Source organism: Magnolia sinica, chromosome 9 (assembly GCF_029962835.1).
Source record: "Magnolia sinica isolate HGM2019 chromosome 9, MsV1, whole genome shotgun sequence".
Lineage (NCBI taxonomy): Eukaryota > Viridiplantae > Streptophyta > Magnoliopsida > Magnoliales > Magnoliaceae > Magnolia > Magnolia sinica.
This window is the reverse complement of record NC_080581.1, coordinates 5,352,280-5,371,892: the sequence shown is the minus strand read 5'-3', so window position 1 is coordinate 5,371,892 and position 19,613 is coordinate 5,352,280. Positions and strand designations below refer to the sequence as shown.

The following is a 19,613-nucleotide window of genomic DNA, read 5'->3' as shown; positions in this document are numbered from 1 at the left end:
AACCGTCCGATGACTGTCCTTACTGTAGATGTATTGATCTCATAAATTTATTGTTTTGGAAAATCATAACCATCCATCAGTAACAAATAAATAGACGGTCCATAAAAGATTACTGTAACGGCTTGGACTAAAGGAGGATGATTGGACTGATACAGCCAACCAATTTTCGGTGTGATTGAATTGATAACCCATCAATTGTGGGGCCCATCAGGTCAACCGTCTAGATGGGGCCCTGTACCCATCTGGACACTTTTCTGACGCATCAGAGCCCTATAATTTCTCTTTTTTCACCTCTTTTAGATAACGACGTCAGGACGGGAAAAAAGAAGATGTCATGCAGCGCTTTTGCCTCTTTTTATTATGCCTGGTTTTTTATTTATGGGAATATATATGATACTATGAAGGAGTATAGAATAATGTATACATTCATTGTTTAGAGGCTAACATGGTACAGATTTACCTCAATCAATACCATCCATCAAATATTTTAACTGATATGATAATCTGAACGGTCCAATTTCTGTCCAGAAAATGTACGGTTAAATAGAAAGATGGTTAGTTATCAAGATCCAATAAAAATGTCCAACGGTTGTATAATCAGTGCCGTCCAATCTGTTTTATTTTTGGTTTAAGTTTTAGAACGATATAGATACGCTAAGCGTTCTTTGTGTATGGCCCACCTCTCTGCAAGAGAATCACATGCGCCTCCATTTATTCCAGTGGTAGTTAAACTATGCGCGGGAGTATGGTGGATGATACACATATAAACGTCCACGCATACACCAGTAGACATGCACTTAATCTAAACCGTCCTATATGTGTGGCCCACTTTTTAATGAAACGGTTAAAAATCTACTTCAATCATCTACACTTATTAACTGTACAGTTCGTTATAATTCGCCCGTTGATTTTTAAAAAAATCTCTAACCATCATGAACGGAAAACAGAAGGTTAGAGGTCCATCCTAGAAAAATCAACAATCTTGACGGTTGCGATTGAGCCAAAAAGTGACACGTGTATACTTGTACGTGTTGATGCTTACATCATCCGTGTTCTGCTGGATTATGATATAAATGACAGTCCTTGTATCTACGCTCTCTGTCCCCCCCCCTCCCCCCACTCTCTCGCCCCTCTCTCTCTCTCTCTCTCGTTTGTAGAGCCATGGAAGGGACCCAAATCTCGTTTGTAGCTACTTGGGTCTGGAAAGCACGCAAGGAGAACCCCATCCGTCCGTGGATTCCTTCCATGGCCCAGATTTTCTAGCCCCCCCTTCTCGCTTTTTGTACCTCTCTCTCTCTCTCCCCATTATCTATTTGTACATGTTTGCTCTCTCTCTCTCTCTCTCTCTCTCTCTCTCTATCTCTCTCTTCAGTGGTAATTAATATTTTCTAGTATACAAACGTTGCAGAGGAAGAAAGGGTGTGTTTTGGGTGGTAATGTGGTGGACTGGCTCTTCTATTTTTAACCATGGATTCTTCTTTTTCTGGTCTGTTTCTTTCCCTTTTCTTCCTTTTTTTGATTTGGGATTTTTCATAGTATTCTTAAATATGTATTTATGTATTAATTTATATGTATGTATGTACGTTTTACGCATGCATGTATGCGTATGTATTATGTATGTGTGTGTATGATGCATTCGGGAAGGTTTTAGCTTTGTGGGTATTTGTGAAATCAATGGATTGTTGGAATTTTTATTTTTTCTTATTTATTTAAACTTTAGATACAGAGAATATATGATTAGTTTCTGTTTGGGTTTTTGGAATATTTTTATTTTATTTATTTTTCTTTTTTCTTTTTTGCATGCGTTTATTTTTATTTGTTTCTTGGACTTGTTTTTGATGGATTTTCAAGAAAAAAAAAAATCATTTTTTCTATATATATTTAAATTTTTTTTCTATTGTGGGTGGGTGGCTGTGGGCTGTTTGCCTGCTTTCTTGTCATGAAATGCTGAATTCGCTGTTAGTTTCATTTAATCTCATTTAATTAGGTTTAAATCTAAAAATTTTCGTTGATTAGTTTCCATCTTCCGACTTATTCGAGATGTGCGCTTGAATTATTGCTGTAGTTGGGCTTGATTTGTTTTGTTAATGAAAGTCAACTGTTCGTTTTTTTTTTTTTTTTTGTGATGGTGCTGGAAGTTATCATATCTATATGTTTATTCGAATCGATGAATGTTATTGTATGAGTGGAATAGAGAATACAAGGCAATGACAATAGGAAGAAACCCATCTCTGTTTTTCCGTGGGAAATGAGTTCAAAGAGCTAGGCAAGCGTTCTTGTGAATTGCTATGACCGTTTTTCAGATTTTGTTCCTTTCGATGCTGCAGTTGTATTGAGTGTTTGAAGTTTTGTGCTCTTAGAGAAGAGAAAGATGTATGTGAGAAGATCGAACAATGTTGGTTTTTATGGTTTCGTATTTTATTTTATTTTTTTATCTGCTGTAGTGATAAATTGAGCTATTTCCAACCATGCATTGATAGAAATTTCCGATTCAAATCTGATAGAAAAAACAAATTATGATTTTTATATAGGCCAATAAAAATTTAAAAAAAAATTAAAAAAATAAAAATAAAAAATCGTTTGATGAATTATTGTGGTAATCATGCATTTATTAAAAATAGAAAAGGAAGTAGTATGACTCTGCTAAAAATTGGAAGAGTATGAGATTTCATGATTGTTGATTAATGATTTTATAATGTGGATTTGATACTATGGATTTAGTTGGGCTAGTGAAAATTTCAATGATTGGGACCATATGTGGGGATTAACCAGGATCTCCACCACAAACAGCTAGGATCAAGAGGGTCTCATGGCCATTGCTCCAACAGCTAGGCCCAGCTTAGCTCATTCCACTTTGTTAAACTGAACTATTGCAATTCAATTCAACTGAGAATGCAACCGTAGTTTCCAGATCTGTTTGGCCTTATTTCATTTCTAACTTTGCTTGCCGTCTTTAATATCTTGAACCTGGCCCTTCACAGCACCATCTATTCTGTGTTGTTCAACTGAAAATGAATTTTGTTATTCCAGGATTTGTGCTTGATCCGTCAAAGTGTAGTCAGTTGAGCATGGAGGAGAAGAGAGAACTTGTATATGAAATATCAAAATGGTCAGAAGGTGCCCCTGAAATGCTAAAATCATGGAGTCGCCGGGAGCTTTTAGAGATCCTGTGTGCAGAGATGGGAAAGGAGAGGAAATATACTGGCCTAACAAAGTATAAAATGATAGAGCACCTTCTTAGAATTGTATCCGAGAAGTCAGCGAAGCCCACCAATAGCACGGACTCGGGGTCAAACCCACCACCCGCAAACCCCCAAAGCTCTTCCAAAAGACATAGGAAGATGGACCACCCATCACGATTGGCCATTGCCGAGGGTGATGGCATTCCCGATAATCTAACATACTGCCGGAACTCGGCCTGTAGAGCTTCCTTACGCCCACAAGATGCTTTTTGCAAAAGGTGCTCATGCTGCATTTGTCACAAATACGACGACAACAAGGATCCAAGTGTTTGGTTGGTTTGTGATTCAGAGCCTCCGTATGAAGGAGATTCATGTGGCATGTCGTGTCATCTTGAATGTGCTCTTAAGGATGAGAGAGCTGGCATTTCAAAGAACGGACGCTCTGCGAGATTGGAGGGGAGTTTCTATTGCATATCTTGCAGAAAAGTGAATGACTTGCTTGGGTAAACCCTGTTACACATTACCTTTTTAATTGCTTCATTGGGTTCTTCTTCATTGTGAATGTTTTGAATTTTCTATGCTTTGATTTTATTTTATTTTTTCTATTTTTTGAATGATCCCATCATCACAAAAGGTTTCAGAAAGTGACTCGATCAGTCATAGCTGAAAGTACTATGACTGAGCCAGTTTCAGCTGAAACCCATAAGTGGCCTGGTGACCCAACCAGATGTATGTTTTGGGGTTTACTTGGTTACTTCTACAAAACGAAGTTGACTTAGGCTGCAGTTAATTTTAAAATGTGTAACCAATGTTAGGCTTCTTTCTTTTTTTGTATAATTATCAGCATTTAATATGTTATTTTGCACCAACACATGTTGCTACCAAAACCATTCGGAATTAGACCAGAAGCTACTATGCATGGCTGCACCTTTCTTCTATACCATAATACTGATTTAGCCCATATCATTTTTAATTTATTTGTTTTTATTTTTGCTGCGTCTGCTGCTAGCGTTTATACCTCTTAGAGGGATGTGGTAGCATGGATGGTATATGCTGCCATATGTTTCTTGCAGTTGCTTCATGCATGGTTGAGATCAGGTTAGTTTAAAAGGCCTATAAGTTTATGTTTTAATGTCGTGTGTGTGTGTGTGTGTGTGTGTGTGTGTGTGTGTGTGTATTGTACTTTATGCAAGTGTTTGGATGGAAGGATGGATGAATATTGGTGAACAGTGTGACTTATTTCAACCTTGGTTTAAACATTTTGTATGTTAAAACGGATTTGTACCATTTCTGTATGTTGTTCCTTGCAGCTCAAAAGGATAAGACCCGATTTAAATGGCTCATGACTTGAGGGGATTTTGTCTTGGTTCCCCTCTCTAGAGCTTGCAGAGTTTATCGTTGTAACTTCAGACAATTGAAATTTAAATTTTCAAATTGTACCATGTAAGAACTAGGCTCCCTTCTGTTACTTTGATTAGTTGTCTGCATATGGTTTCTGCCCATTTCATTTATTTATGTTCCTGCCAGATGGAAATAGAAATAAGCATGCGTACAAATCGCATTGGCAAACCTAAAGGTCACTCCTCTTTGGTCTTCCATGTTGGAAATGAGCTAATGATTTGGAAAATGCGGCAGCTCGAATTTGGGTCGTGCATGAAGAGTTATCACTAGGCTTATTTGACCTTTTCTCTAGGCTTGTCTTGGGCTCAAGCTTTTTTTCAACACTTGAAGTTCTCCTCTTTCTCGAAAGTATAAAATAGGGTAGTAGGGAGCAAGTTGGTCGGTGTTCGACTGTGCTTTCCCAGTGGTCATCTGTTGATGTACTTCTATATCCCTATGTTGGTCTTCCTTGAGATATTGTTCTTCTCTATTCTGCTGTAATTTTCATCACTTAAAAAAAGAAGAAGAAGAAGAAGAAGAAGAAGAAGATCTTTTTCTAATAATTTGGTAATTACTCATAGTAGTCCCAATAAGAGACAAAATGATGGAGAGCATATTGAGATGGTTTGGTCATATGCAACAAAGACCAGCGACGGGTCCAATGAGAAGGGGAACGTCAGTTAGGGTTGAAGGACCTGAAAAAAGGATGAGAGGAAGCCCTGAAAGGGCTTGGGTTGAGGTGTTGAGGAGGGAGACAACCCGATCCGAGTAGATTGGGTCAGGTTGAGGGTACCCGAACGCAAGAGGACCGAACCCACAGCCCATTCTGAATATCCTGACTGAATCCGAGTTCCGACCTGAATACTTTCGTACTCAACTCTAAACTGACAGGACCCAACCTGACCCAAATACATGTGATTCTTCCCAAACCAACCTAACCCAACCCTAATTTGCTCAACCCAAACCCAACCCACAGACCCTGACAACCCAACCTGACCTGACCCAAACTCCGGTTGGGTCAGTCAGATTTGGGTTGACCTGAACCAAGTTGCAGCCATACCGAAGATAGGACCTTAGATAGTGTTTCTTAACAAAAAATGATTTGAAACCAGCCTGAAATAGTTGGATAATGCTATGATAATGATGATGATGCTGGCAACGATGGTAATGGTATTATGCCCTGTTATCTATTATGTGAGCAATTGCATGGTCTCATGTGACGAATTCTAGGTAGAGGTTATCTAGGCTTGAGAAGCACAGGTTAGTGGGACCACCCTCACTGATAACCTGCCCATTCTTATACAAGTGCTGGTTGGAGATGCTCCACGCGTATTGTTGTAAATTATGTATCAGGAGTTTGTTCCAAAACATCGGGGATCTTAGGAGCTAGTTCCATTATTTTGAGGGCTTTCACAATACATGCAGTCATTTTGGTATGAGATACATTCTGTTCCAAGTTTCAACATTATTGCATGGAAGCCCTTAACTGGATTTTTATGGGATCGTCACTTCGTAACTGATCCAGTGTGATTTCCCAGAAATTAGGTCTTCTCATGGAAAAGACTTAAGCTATTGGTCTTGTTAGGGGCTTTTGAATTGTCAATATGAAAATGGTTGTCATGCATCTCCATTTGGCATATGAAACTCTCCTGTCATATGATACAACTATGGAACAGGTTAATGTAAAAGGCATTCTTAGATGCTTCAAGGTAGTCTTAAGGTTATCAAGTGTTTTTGTGGGTGTGGCTGTGAATGTGGATCTGGTCAGGGCTCATGGGTTGTAGATATGTGGAGCTTCCTTGTAGTAACAAGGGTCTCCCTCTCCGTAGCACCCCAAATGCTGCCTTATTTTGGAATCCCGTTGTTGAGAGGATTGAGAAGCTAAACCTGATGGAAAGGGATGCCTCTTTAGTTGGGGGAAAGAATTGTTCTTATCAAGGCTGCCCTTTCCGATCTTCCAGTATAGTTTCTTTCACTTTTTAAGGTCCCTATTGCTGTGGTTTGAAAATTGAGTCTCCAAAGGAAGTTCTTACAGGAAGGAAGAGAATCAGGGTGCACATTTCATCCTGTCAATTGGAAGGAACTGAAAAAGCCATTCTGTGAGGGGACATTTGGTATTAGTAATGTTAGAGAGAGAAATTGGGCACTTTTGAGTAAATGGAGGATTTATGGGGAAGAACCAAGTGCATTTTTGACAAAGTGATTTGAACGAAATATGCTGAGCTGAAGGGTGGATCGCTCCTGATTATTTGTGCTAAGCCTATGGGTCCTAAGGTATGGAAGACCATTAGCAATATGGATCAAAGATCGGATGCTTCAAATAAAGACACTTCAAATAGAGTCAAGATGGATTTTGGTAAGGGTATTCATTCCTAGTTGGGAAAGGTGACAAAGTTCTATGCTGGAAAGATGCATGGTAGGATGATATGCCCTTTGAGACTCCTCACCAGTGTTTTCTCTCTTGTGAGTTCTAAAGGTTCAGGAATATTACAAAATGGTGGGGATGGAGTGTTAGGGAATATTAGAGTGGAAATCTGTCTGACAAGGAATTGGCTCTTGAGAATTTAATAGGCAGATTAAATGATGCACTTGGTTCGGTTGGATTGAGGATAGGAAATTTTGGAGTGGACGCCAAGTGGCAATTTCTCGGCTAAGTCTTCCTATTCAGTGTTGACATCATGAGGTGGTGACTCTCCTCATTGTGCAAGTGTGGAAGGCTTCTGTGCCCCCACTAGTCCAAGCATTTGCATGGATAACTATGGAAAATGAAATCTTATCTTTGGATTCGTTTTTCCCAATATGTGCGTCATGTGCATGAGGAGGAATCAATTGATCATCGTTTCATTCTGCTAAATCAGCAGTGAAGGTCTTGAATTTCTTCCTTGCTTGTTTCGGGGTCTTTTAATAAATGCATTGGTGAATTACTGATGGAATGGGGGAATCTATTGGTATTTTACTGTCCATCGGGTTTGGAGAGGGTTGCATTTGTCTGGTCTTGCCTAGGCCCTTTGGGTCATGGGTCTCTGGGAGGGTCACTTGACGTTGGCCGCTTCCTTCCGTTTCTTTTGTTCTTTCTCTTAATAAATTTCATTGCCTTTCAGGAAGAAAAGAAAAAAAAAAAAAAGGAGGCGGGTGGGGAAGTTCAAAGTATTTGCCTATGTGAATTTGTATTTTGGAAAACATATCCGTACAGTATTTGTATGTATCAAAGATATGGATCTAAATGGTCAAAAATTCACACCAATATGGCCAATACGTTGTGCCTATCATCAGCTGATGGGTATTGTTTCTGGGACTAGCTGATGTGCTCCAATACTATTATTTTGGGCCTCATGTATGCTAGGGAAAGAAAAAGGAGGGAAAACATGTTTTTCTTTTTTTCTTTTTTTGAGAGGCCAACTAAAAAATTTCATTGAAAAGAAAAGGAAGGGTACAGACCGCTGAGATAGCGAAACTGAGAACTTTCAGAAGTGGAAAAAACAAAAAGAAGAGAAACAGAAAACCCAAAAAACAGAAAAGCGAAACTATCCACGAGAAAATAACTACACCCAGCCAATGTGAGTACCGATGAGAAGAGGGGTGTGGCTAATGTATGAAGAGTGACAGGCCCATTCAGAGAGGAAATGCTGAATTCTGTTTATCACATAGATGACGGAATGGGATTCATCTCTGAAGCATCGTCCGTTTCTTTCTTCCCATATGGCCCACCAAGCAGCCAGGAGAGAGGTTCGCCACACCGCAGCTCTATTCTTTTCCAGGGGGACTCCATGCTATGCCGCAAAGACAGAATCAATGGACTGAGGAGAGGACCAGGAAATGTCGAATTTGGAGAGGATAGTTGACCAAAGTGGATTGAAAAAAGGACAATGAACAAACAGGTGGTCCGTCGTTTCTTCGTTTGATAGGCAGCAAATGCAGACGTTTGATAACAGCATCCCTCTTTTTCTCAGATTATCAATAGTGAGCACTTTTCTCTTTCCAACCAGCCATCCAAAAACAGCAATTTTTGGAGGGACCTTATATTTCCAGATCTTCGCAGTAAGCGTTCCTTTTGGAGATTCGTTTTTCTGATCCAGGAACCGGTATAGAGATTTAACCGAGAAGGTACCCTTACTGTCAAGGGGCCAAACAAGCTTATCATGCTGATCCGGATGAGGAAGGCAGTTTTCTAGACGCTGGAGAAGCTTCACGTAAGACTCTACTTCCCAATCGTGAAGATTTCTTCTGCAGGGGGGAGTCCAGACAACGGCGTTTCCGTGAATAGAATAACAATCAGTCACTGTGAGAGACGGATTAGGGGCCAGCCTGTACAGATCTGGGAATTCCTGTTTTAGCGCCTGGGAGCCCGCCCAAATGTCATCCCAAAAACGAATTTTGTCCCCTTTCCCTATGGAGAAGCGGCATTGAGTTTGAACCGCTCTATGATGAGATATGATTCCTCTCTAAATAGCAGAAACTCCATTCTTAGACACCCCATTTGTCCACCAACCTTGAGCCAATTTCCCACATTTACACTTGATCAACCTATTCCATAAGGTTCCTTCTTCTACTCCAAGTCTCCACCACCATTTTCCTAGGAGTGTGCGATTCATAGCTTTAAGATTTCTGATTCCAGCTCCACCATCCTGATGATGTTTGCAGACATCAGACCAAGCAACCAAATGAAATTTGTTTCGATCCTCACTTCCATGCCACAGGAAATCCCGTCTGAGCTTCTCTAGGATACTTAAAATTTTTGTGGGGCATTTAAAAGGGGACATGCAATACAAGGGGAGATTTGAGAGCGCCGCTTTGATCAGAGTGAGCCATCCTCCAAGTGAAAGATACCTACATTTCCACCTCGCGAGATAGAGCTGAAAGCGATCAATGATTTTGTCCCAAAAAACCATCGGGGGCTTGCCAATACATAGGGGAAGACCGACGAAATCTGTTGGGAGACTACATGTTTTTCTATTGATAGTTATGATTTATGATTTTGGGTTGAGTATATGTTGTCACAAAGTTGATGACAGGGATAAACAGAAATACTGGCATGATTCTCATGAATCATGGTTTCTAAAGCATGGTTTTAATTACCAGCCTAAACCAAGTTGATCGGCTAAGTCGACTTGGTGATGGAGAGCCAAGCTGAGTTGAAAGCATGCACACATCTTACCAATTCAGAACAATTCGAATCAAGGCAAGTTGGGTCTGGTTGAAGCAGTGGTACCTGGTGGAGTCATACTCCAAAACTGATATCTAAAAACATGGTCTAAAGAGAAGTCAAACGGTTGAAGCTTCTTTCTTCAACAAAATTCGGGCTCTTGTCTTGCTATAATATTCGTTTAATCATATGTTTGCAGAGGCAATGGAATTATGGGCTTGCTGAAGAGACTTTTGGAGACGACATTTATTCCCTCATCTTATATTTTTCATTTTTCCTTTGTTTTAATAGAATTCTCTGGTCATCCATAAAGAGAAGAAGAAAACCCTTCATCTTTTCATGCATCGACAATACAGAAATGTAAAAAACATGCTTTGAAATTATCTTCTCTGTTCCAAAAAATTTAAAAATAAATAATCAATTAATTAAGAACAAGAATCTTCTGTTTCACTAGTGAATTTCGGAACATGCTTGGTGATGTATTCTTTATTTATATTAAACTACAGAGTTTTGTCAAAAGAGAACGGATCACTTGCAATAGCTGTAGAAGAAAAGTTTTTGCAACTAGTTGTGATGGGGCCCACCATGGCCATCCAACCCAATTAGCAGGGTCACCCTGCCACGAAAAGGAAAGGCTGATCCAAGCATTAAGTAGGCCTTGCGTGAATTTGGAGTTTTTTGGGTGCTAATCGATTGTTTCTATGGTGGGACCTACCTAATGATTGGGTCATCATGATTTTTTTGGGCGTCCCGTTTCCATGGTGGGCCAGTCCTGCTAGATGGGTTGGATGCTGTACACGCACATGATTGGTAATTTTCTTTCGAGTTCTTTAGACCATTACCATTGTAGAAATTCTCAGCCCTCTACAACATTTATCCAAGGGCGTGTTTGGTTGCACAGAATATCATGAAATTCCATGGCTAACGCATCATTTGATTGTGTAGATCAACCTTTCTTCCTCTTTTTGTTTCTTTTTTTTTATCGCGACCATGTGGTTACCCCTTCAATCCCAGCTTCAATTGTACTGACTAATTTTTTTTAGCAGACTTCTTTTACGGCTTATAAGTTTTCTAGTTAATGTACACTAATGTTGGGCCCCACCAGATGAATGGCTTAGGTTAACCAAAGGGGGTTATTCTGCAATGCTCAGGCTGACAGTAAGGATGGTACACAAGATTTTTTTTTCAGTTTGTGCGATGACCCAAACCATTGACATACCATGCCTCACCGTGGGTGGCCCATGCACCAAAATTCCCCAGCCATTGAATATTTGGCCTCTCTCTGGTTGTATGTGGACCATTATTGTATTTCATTTCTTAACCATCCATTTTCTGGCCACTAAATGAAGAGCTAGGTTTTCCCATCTAGAGATTTGTCGGTTCATGGCCCATTTTCCATGATGGGCGAATCATAGTACTCGATTGGATCACTGAGCCAGGGCCCGCAAACTGAAAACCCTAGCACAATGTATACTGTTGCCAGAGGTGGGCCTCACCTTATTGATAGGTCGAATGAAAGGACGCTGTCTTTCAATCAAGCATCATGTAAGGCATTTGTCTCTTCCATACATCAACCTCTATCTGGCTGCTCTGCTGTTATATAAGAAACAAATGCAACAGCTGTGCTGGAAGGTACAGATTGCTAACCAGACCGCATTTTCAAGCCGAATTTTCTCTCGTTCTATTCAGATGCTGGAGGAAACAGCTAATGATTGCAAAGGACGCCAGACGGGTGGACATATTGTGCTATCGGATCTCTATTAGCCATAAGCTTCTGAGTGGAGCTGTGAAATACCAAAAGCTGCACGAGATTGTGGATTCGGTGATGAAGAAGCTTGAAGTCGAAGTTGGGTCTCTAAATGGCTTGCCGATAAAGATGGCCCGTGGCATTGTCAACAGGCTCTCTTCCGGCGCAGAGATACAGAAGCTGTGTGCATCTGCAATTCAGATGTTGGATTCTATGGCTTTTAGAGACGTGCAACCATCCCCTCCTCGCAATGTCCAAGGTATGCATCTCTCAAATAGGAATGCTTAATTTAAAAAGAGCCCACCTGCAAGCAACAAGCACAATGCCCCACGTGCCAGTTGGGCTCACGTGTGAGATACAAGACGTTCGTCATCGAGATTGGACAGTGAATGTGCTGTAGCCCAAAAGTTGGGCTAGGCCACTCGTGTATGTCTGATGTGGACTGTTTGATACCCTTTTTTTAACCATCCATTTTTCGCTTGGTACGCTTGACGCCCATCTGATTTGTGGGCCAAGGAACATTCACCATGGGGCCCCACCTAATGAAAGCCTTGCAAGATCATGTCTTGATAATATTGTCTGACATGGCTCCTTATTGTCCGAGTCTTATACGGTTTCAGTCCAAAACAAAATGTATCACCATATACCAATACATTTACTTAAATCAATGGGCAGGATCTTCCGTAATCTTTCAATGTTTGAATTTTCTTGAATTTGCAGAATCCAGTTCAATTCCCTGCATTGTCATCCGCTTCGAAGATCCATCACCGACCTCTGTTAGTCTGATCTTGGGTTCCAACAGCCCTTCATCGGAGGAGATTGTCTGTTACACCTTGTGGCATAAGAAAGCTGACAGCGCCGACTATCCTAAAGAACCAACGTCTACTTTGTTCCGACCAAACACAATATTCTCAGTGTCGGATCTCACTCCGTCTACAGAATATATGTTCAAAATCCAATCTGTCAGCAACAAGGGCGAGCTTGAGAAGTGTGAAGTTAGATTTACGACGAGCAGCACCATGGATGTTGTTATGAAGAATTCGACAGATGAAGCAAGGTCGATGGGACCTAAATGCGGAAGTCCGAGAATGAATTGCAGCGGTCTATCTAATCCTTCTTCTGATGGAGATGAATCCAATAACAAGACTTATGGGGACCTGAGCAATTCACCCGGCAGTTACTCTGGTAATTGCGAGAAATCTGGTAAGTTATCTGATTGTGCCCACAAAGAAGTTGGCGGGCCCCAGGATATGAGCATCATTGTACTGCAGAGAGAAGAATCTACGATGCAAGAGGAGATGCCGGGAGATTCGGTTTCTGCCTTGGACGAGGAACGTGTTACTGGGGAAGCTGGTTCAGAACCCAACTCGACAATCCAGTCAGAATCACACAGAGATTCCACGAATTCAACTGAGGAAAACCAGGCATCCGACGTCCCAAAATCCAACAATGACCGCCGTTTGAAAGGCCCATTGCTTGAAGAGATGAGCATCAACTACGAATCGAACGTGGCCATAATGGAGGTTGTACCGTTCAGGTCCTTTGAGTCCACCCTTCCCGTTACTCCCTGCAAGCTCGAAATGGTCGGCCGAATGAAACCCATCAGCAGCGAACCCGAGAACCGTCCGACTAGGCCTGAGAAGGACCCACAAGCTGGCAGCTCATCGAAGAAAAGAAGCTTTGGAAGATTTGAAGAGACGTGCGACCGAGACGGATCTGTGGAGAGAAATTACGAGTACTGCGTGAAGGTTGTCAGGTGGCTGGAATGCGAAGGGCATGTCGAGAAAAACTTCCGAGTGAAGTTCTTGACCTGGTTCAGCCTGCGGGCGTCGCCACAGGAAAGGAGGATCGTGAGCGTTTATGTTGATACTCTGATCGATGACCCAGCTAGCCTTGCAGGCCAGCTTGTCGACACATTCTCCGAAGGTATATATAACAAAAGGCCACTGCCCGTGACGACTGGGTTCTGCATGAAGCTTTGGCATTGAGGATTCCAATCAACATCCCAACTGGTTGGGGCAGGTGGTTCCATGGGATGTGTTTATCTGTAATTCTTTCTATGCAAATTGAATACTCTTTCATTGGACGTGCCCCAAATCAGATTGATTTGGGTTTGAATAGCAGCTCATTGTCATTGAAACAATCCATTTCAATAGAACAGTAGTTTTCTTGTCATTGAAACAATCCATCTCAATATAACAGTAGTTTTCCAATAGATCATCTTTGGGAGTTTCGATTTTTGTGTTAGTTGTAGCTTGGGCTTGAAGGCATGCGTGGGGCCCACATGCAGAGTCGGTTGATTGGAACTGTCCATCTTCTAGGAAAGATTGTAGATGTTGTCAAGGTCCAATAATCATGCTGACAGAATGATCCGGTTCGTTGGTTTGTGGAGCGGATGTGCCCATCAAAGTTTGCATTGATCGGTTTCGGAACCGTGTTTGTTCTTGATCTTACTGTTGAAAGTTTTCTTTTCAATGGTCCCGATTCAAGTATATATATATATATATATATTGATGGTCAGGATCATCCTTTGAATTTTTCCTCTACATTATCGGTCCCTGAAGATGGACGGTCTGATCATCTCGGCGGATGCCTCTTGCACCTGTTTAGTCCCCTAGTTTTGGAAGTTGTATCTATTTCTCCTTTTTTTCGTTCCTCATTTTCCTATTTCTTTCTGTTGGCTTTTATCTTCATACGTAAAGCATATAGAATTTCCATGCAATTCAAAAATAAATCACCACCACAGGATCCTGATTGGACCATGATCAGGTGGGACACCCACCTTGTTATGGGGTGGGCCCTTCACTTGATTTCCACTTCTGGATTTCACAGGGCCACATCTGATAACCATCTGATCAGGAGCAAATGGTTGGGTTGACATAGATGGATAATTACACTTCGGCCAAAGGTCACATTTTGAAGGCCCACCATGATGTATGACTTCCATACAACCCTCCCTTAGATGTGCCCCTCCATGTTTGATCTAGAACCCAAAATCCAACCTAATTCATAACTCAGGTGGGCCACACCTAAGGAGGTGATGAGGGACACTGCAGAGGGAACGCCGGCCATAGAAACTTCCAAGGGAATCCGGGGTTGACTATGTTAGGTATATCCCATCCAACCCATTCATCAGGTGTGTCCCACCAGGCTTGAGGGAAATACTAAAATTCAAGGCATTCCAAAGTTTAGGTGGGCCACGACAAGTGAAATACATAGGCTGTAAGCATGTTTGTAGATTGCTGCCTGTGGTGTGTCCAATCTGAGCTTTTGATAGGGATGGCTCATAGAATGTACGGTGCCGATGAGGGGTCTTTCCAAATGTGCACACGGTTTCGATTCTATTCTACCCACATCACAGGTGGGCCCCACACCACTGGAACAGATGTGATCATTCATCTTACACTTCATTTTTCTTTGCTGATACATGCTTTGGTTCCATGGTGCATGGGCCATGTAGAAAAGAAATGGAAAGCTAAAAACAACTTTACAATCTCCTACATTCATTGTTCATGTGCAAGCTCACCAGATGATCAAACCAGTCTGATTCTCACCCTAACTGGCGGGACCCAACTGATGAACGGTTCTTATCCCATACACTGTAAACTGTCACACCCAAATTACATACACTGACAAGCACATCTGAAAGCACATTTTTATTGGAAAACTACCATATCAGTCTCACAGAAACTCCTACAACCCAAATCCCATAACCATCTTATTATCAAAAGTCTCTAAAGAGATATTTAAGGGTTGAGACTTGAGAGAGAGAGAGAGAAATGAGAAGGCTTAGGAGTCATTGGTTTTGGTGGGCTTTTGGATGATAAAGGCCATGCACTGACACTGATGCTTGTTGTCAAAGGCCAAACAGCGGATGTAGGCATTCGGGTAGGCTGTCTTGCATTCGTTGATCTCGTTCAGTACCTGCGACGCATCCGTGCATCCAAACATGGGCAGCTTCCACAGTGTCCAATACCTCCCATCGTAGTAACCCGGGATTTGACTGTTGCTCCGATGAACATGGCCCACCTTTGATTTGCATATATATGATCAAAGCAAATTCAAAGATAACATTGTTAGAACTAATGAAGAGTAGATGAGATCCTTAGGCCACCATGAGGAAGGCCATGGTCCAAAAACCAAGGTGGTTTAACAATCCTAATCATTCAAACTACTCAATTTTTTCAAGATTAGCATTTTTCATTAGCCTTTATTAGTTAGGTTCTTGACATTTGGTATCAGAACCAGTTTTGAATCCCTGATTGGAGGATCTGTTGAAGGGAAAGCTTGATCAAAATGAAAGTCACCATACTTTCTCAAGGTGGAAGGGGCTAATTAGACATAGGACCATCATCAGGTCAAGTTCTTGTCAGGTCCCAAGGTACCCATACTAGGGTTTATCAGGTTTAGGTTTTGCGCGGTCTGAGTCTCATTTTTTTAAGACCTAGAACTTAATCCAATTCAGTCAGGGGTACCTGTCAGGTCTTTGAACCTTGGTTTTGGGTCAGGTCTAGGCCAAGTAAGGGCATTTATATGGTTCCACTCGATGGATGGTTTAGATTGCACACATATGCCACTTGGGCTCTCTTTCTACTTATAGAGCAGCTAATATGTATTTAGCATATATAGTTTTACTATTAAATTTAACTAACCCGGATCAAATCCGACTAGAACCAGTTTATAATCCGGTTCAAACTCATGGATCTGAAGCTGACCCAATTTCTAGAAGGATCTGAAAAATTAGACCTAGACCTGTGAAGATCAGGTTGGGTTCATCGGGTAACCGTGGTTCCAGCCAGCCCTACTTGGATAGGATGCTGGAGTAAGTGCCACCATAGAGTGGGCCTTCACAGACGTCAGCTACAGAGTGTGGTGGTGTGTTATGATCCTTAGTAGTTTGAGAGCCTATCTTGATATGTTCAATCGGTCCAGGGGCTTTTGGTATATAATTAGTTAGGTTCTTAACAAAAACAAGGACTGATGATTGGATTGCTTAGATCTGTTCAATCAATGTGGCAGGTAGTGTTATTGAAATTGTACTATTCACAATTATTCATATTGTACCATATGGGTGTAATTGTACACCTAAACCACAAATCTTAAATAATCATATGAATATCTATGAATCGTATTAAATCATATGATAGTTGTATCGAATTGTAGGACAATAATTGTAGGCTCATAAATGGACTCAAAAATTACTTTAAAATGATTTTTTTAAAAAAAAAAAACTTTTATTCAATTTTTCTTCTTTCTTTTTCCCTTTTGCTTATTAAGCATGGGAAAAAAAAAAAAACACTCCCCTATGCTCAATTTTTCTTTTGAAATAGAGAGAGAGAGAGAGAGAGAGAGAGAGAGAGAGAGAGATTTGGGGATTTGATATTAAAAAACCCAAATCGAAGAAATTAAGATATCTTTTCATACAATCAATGGAATGGAATGTCATTTTTTTCTAACATGAAACTCAAGAAAAGTACAAAAGAACATAATTATTAAAGGACAGTACAAAAGAACATGATTATTTAAGGACTCTTCCATATGTTTCAAGGTTTTTTTTTTTTTTCGGATCCCTACTCATGGCTTAGTGACTCACAAGAGTTACAACACAAAGGTCATGGGTTCAAGTACCCATTGTGGCGTGTGGGTATGAGAGTGTATGTAAAAAGTTCTTTTTTTATATATATAAGGTAATTTTTTTAAAGACAACACAAGAAAACAAAGGAAAAGGACAAGAATCTTTTACTACCATTTTTTTTAGGCACACCCCTCACTCTTACACCCCACAAGAATCTTTTACTACCATGATATGCATACAATATGAATGTTTTCAATTGATAATATCATGATATATGATACTTTTTTTGGTACATATTGATGGGAAATGGATAATTGATGAGTTCGTAATCATTTTTAATTTACTTCCATTTTTTTCAGATGTTTTTATGTTTTTTTTTTTTTTTTAAGAAATCAGGAAAAAAAAAAAAATTACGAATTTACGATACAATTTCTTATTCATACAATTCAACCCTATTACGATTTGCGATGCTTAACAATTTCGACAACGTTGATGACAAAATGGATACTTGATTTGATGTCACAAGATTGACAATAAATCCTAAATCATTGATATTCTTATTTTATTTAATATTCAACATGGAAAAACAAGTCCAAAATTCTCAAACATTACAACATGGGTTTTCTCTATTTGAAGTTAATTGATACTCTGGCAGCACATAACAATATGCAGGAACTCAAATTAAACGGACTTGTAGAACCTACTGTCTCTAGGTCACAGTCCCTAATTCATGGATACTTCTTTGTTGAAATAGGGACCATTGGACATTTTCATTTTTAACTATCCAATAAATGTCCACCAATCCGATAGTCAGATAATCCACCAATCTGATACTCAGATAAAAACTTTGGTCCATGATACATCTAAACAAGGACCCATAATTTGGATAGTTCAATTTGAATTACTAGTATGCCACATATACAAGCAACTTCTAAGTAATTTCTAAGTGCCTGTATATCATCCATCACAATCTGCTAGAGTATCAAAGTCTCTGTGTGTGTGTGAACTGAAATTATAGTTTTCTACTGAGAAATTTGCAAAAAGAAATAAGGAAAAAATAAAAGATAAGAGAGTACCTCATCAAATTCCAAGCATGGGACCCACCCTTTGGCGACCATGTAATCAATCTCCCTTGCGATGGACTGATCAGAGAGTGGAGGCAAGTAGGACAGTGTCTCGAACTTCTTATTATCTATGGGATTCCATGTCTACATACCAAAGATGAGGATAGTAAGTGGCATGCCAAAGAGAGACCCATCTCCAATTCGGATTTTGGGCTGTGTTTGGATGCACAGTTGACCAAGATCGCGAAATTATTTCACGACATTATTACAGGGCCCTAACGCTTCACAACACGAATAGTGTCTTGATGCGCCTGTTCCAACTCGATGATTCGACTCAAAACTCACCGAGTTGACTTGACTCAACGATATTTTGATATGAGCCAATGGGTCCAGTTCAGATCCTGTCCTACAGTACCCATGATAATTGGATTCTGGTCTCGCCGGGTGTCATCTTTGGAACCTGGACCTGATTGGGTTCGGGTACCCATTGGATCTTTGGACCTTGTCTGGAATCTAGTCCAATTTTTGGAGTTTTGGGGGTTTTGACCCGTAAGTTGGAGATCCAATGGTTGATTTGAAGTAACCAACAACAGATGGGTGGTACTGAAAAGTTCTAACAGATTTGAAAATTCTGACCACTGGATTAGTGTCCTACAAATAAATAGATATGTAAAAGTCACACAAATGACCTGAAATAAGTATCATTGATCTGATGGATAGGATCATCTTAATATAGAAAAAAAAAATTGGTCTGACTATTTATATTGGGGCCCACAATATCAACGGTTAGAATTGCTGAAACATGGGTTTGCACTTATACAGAACAGATGCATGTGAGGCACATGGATCAGGGGTGGCCCACCGTGGATGATGGATGGAGCTAAACCATCCCACACTGGAAGATGCTGATTCTTCCGTCTACAGCCTAGAAATAGACTATTAAAAAGAAAATCTAAAGCAACAGTTCATATTCAACCAAAAATGAGTCAATGGATGTAAGGTTAGGATCTTTCAATCTACAGGCGTACCCCATCTATGGTGGGGACCATCAAACAACGGGCCCCACATGCATAACTAACCTTTCTTATGAGGAAGATGTTGTGAATAGTGATTACTCAGCATTGCAATCTAAGTAAATCGTATATTGCTACATCCAAACGCAGCCTTATACTGTTTATGTATATATACATACCTTCATGCAATGTGTTTTGGAGCCGTTGGATACGGTTTTTCGGGTCCACCCAACTGAGTCCTTGGCCGGAAACAGCTTTTGGGAGGTGGTTTTCAGGGCCGGGTTGCCGGCGCCGGCGAGTGAGGTGGAGAGGATTCCGGCAGACATTTCTTTTCAAATGAGAGAGAGGGGGGTTCTGGTTTGTAAAGGAGGGTGAAAACGGTTAGAGAAAAGGACAGAAGTTGACGGCAGATGTGATGTTGGGTGGGAGGAGATTTCGGTTTTGAAGGGGACAGAGGGACGGTGATTACGAGGTGGGCCCTTTTTCTGATTTGGGGTTTTTGTCTTTGG

At 40.6% G+C, this 19,613-nt stretch overlaps 2 protein-coding genes across 2 annotated transcripts; one reads left to right on the top strand and one right to left on the bottom strand.

The window, feature by feature from the left end:
• Window positions 1–1,109: 1,109 nt before the first annotated feature.
• LOC131256733 (VIN3-like protein 2) lies at window positions 1,110–13,665 on the top strand. The gene is made up of 4 exons (XM_058257756.1): window positions 1,110–1,486; window positions 3,031–3,685; window positions 11,395–11,711; window positions 12,173–13,665. The coding sequence occupies exons 1-4, from the start codon at window positions 1,468–1,470 to the stop codon at window positions 13,438–13,440; spliced, it is 2,259 nt and encodes a 752-aa protein (XP_058113739.1). The 5' UTR covers window positions 1,110–1,467; the 3' UTR covers window positions 13,441–13,665.
• Window positions 13,666–15,093: 1,428 nt separating this feature from the next.
• On the bottom strand, window positions 15,094–19,510 carry LOC131256732 (ribulose bisphosphate carboxylase small subunit, chloroplastic 3-like). The gene is made up of 3 exons (XM_058257755.1): window positions 19,284–19,510; window positions 18,104–18,235; window positions 15,094–15,481 (listed from the first exon to the last, which is right to left on the bottom strand). The coding sequence occupies exons 1-3, from the start codon at window positions 19,428–19,430 to the stop codon at window positions 15,242–15,244; spliced, it is 519 nt and encodes a 172-aa protein (XP_058113738.1). The 5' UTR covers window positions 19,431–19,510; the 3' UTR covers window positions 15,094–15,241.
• Window positions 19,511–19,613: the final 103 nt, after the last annotated feature.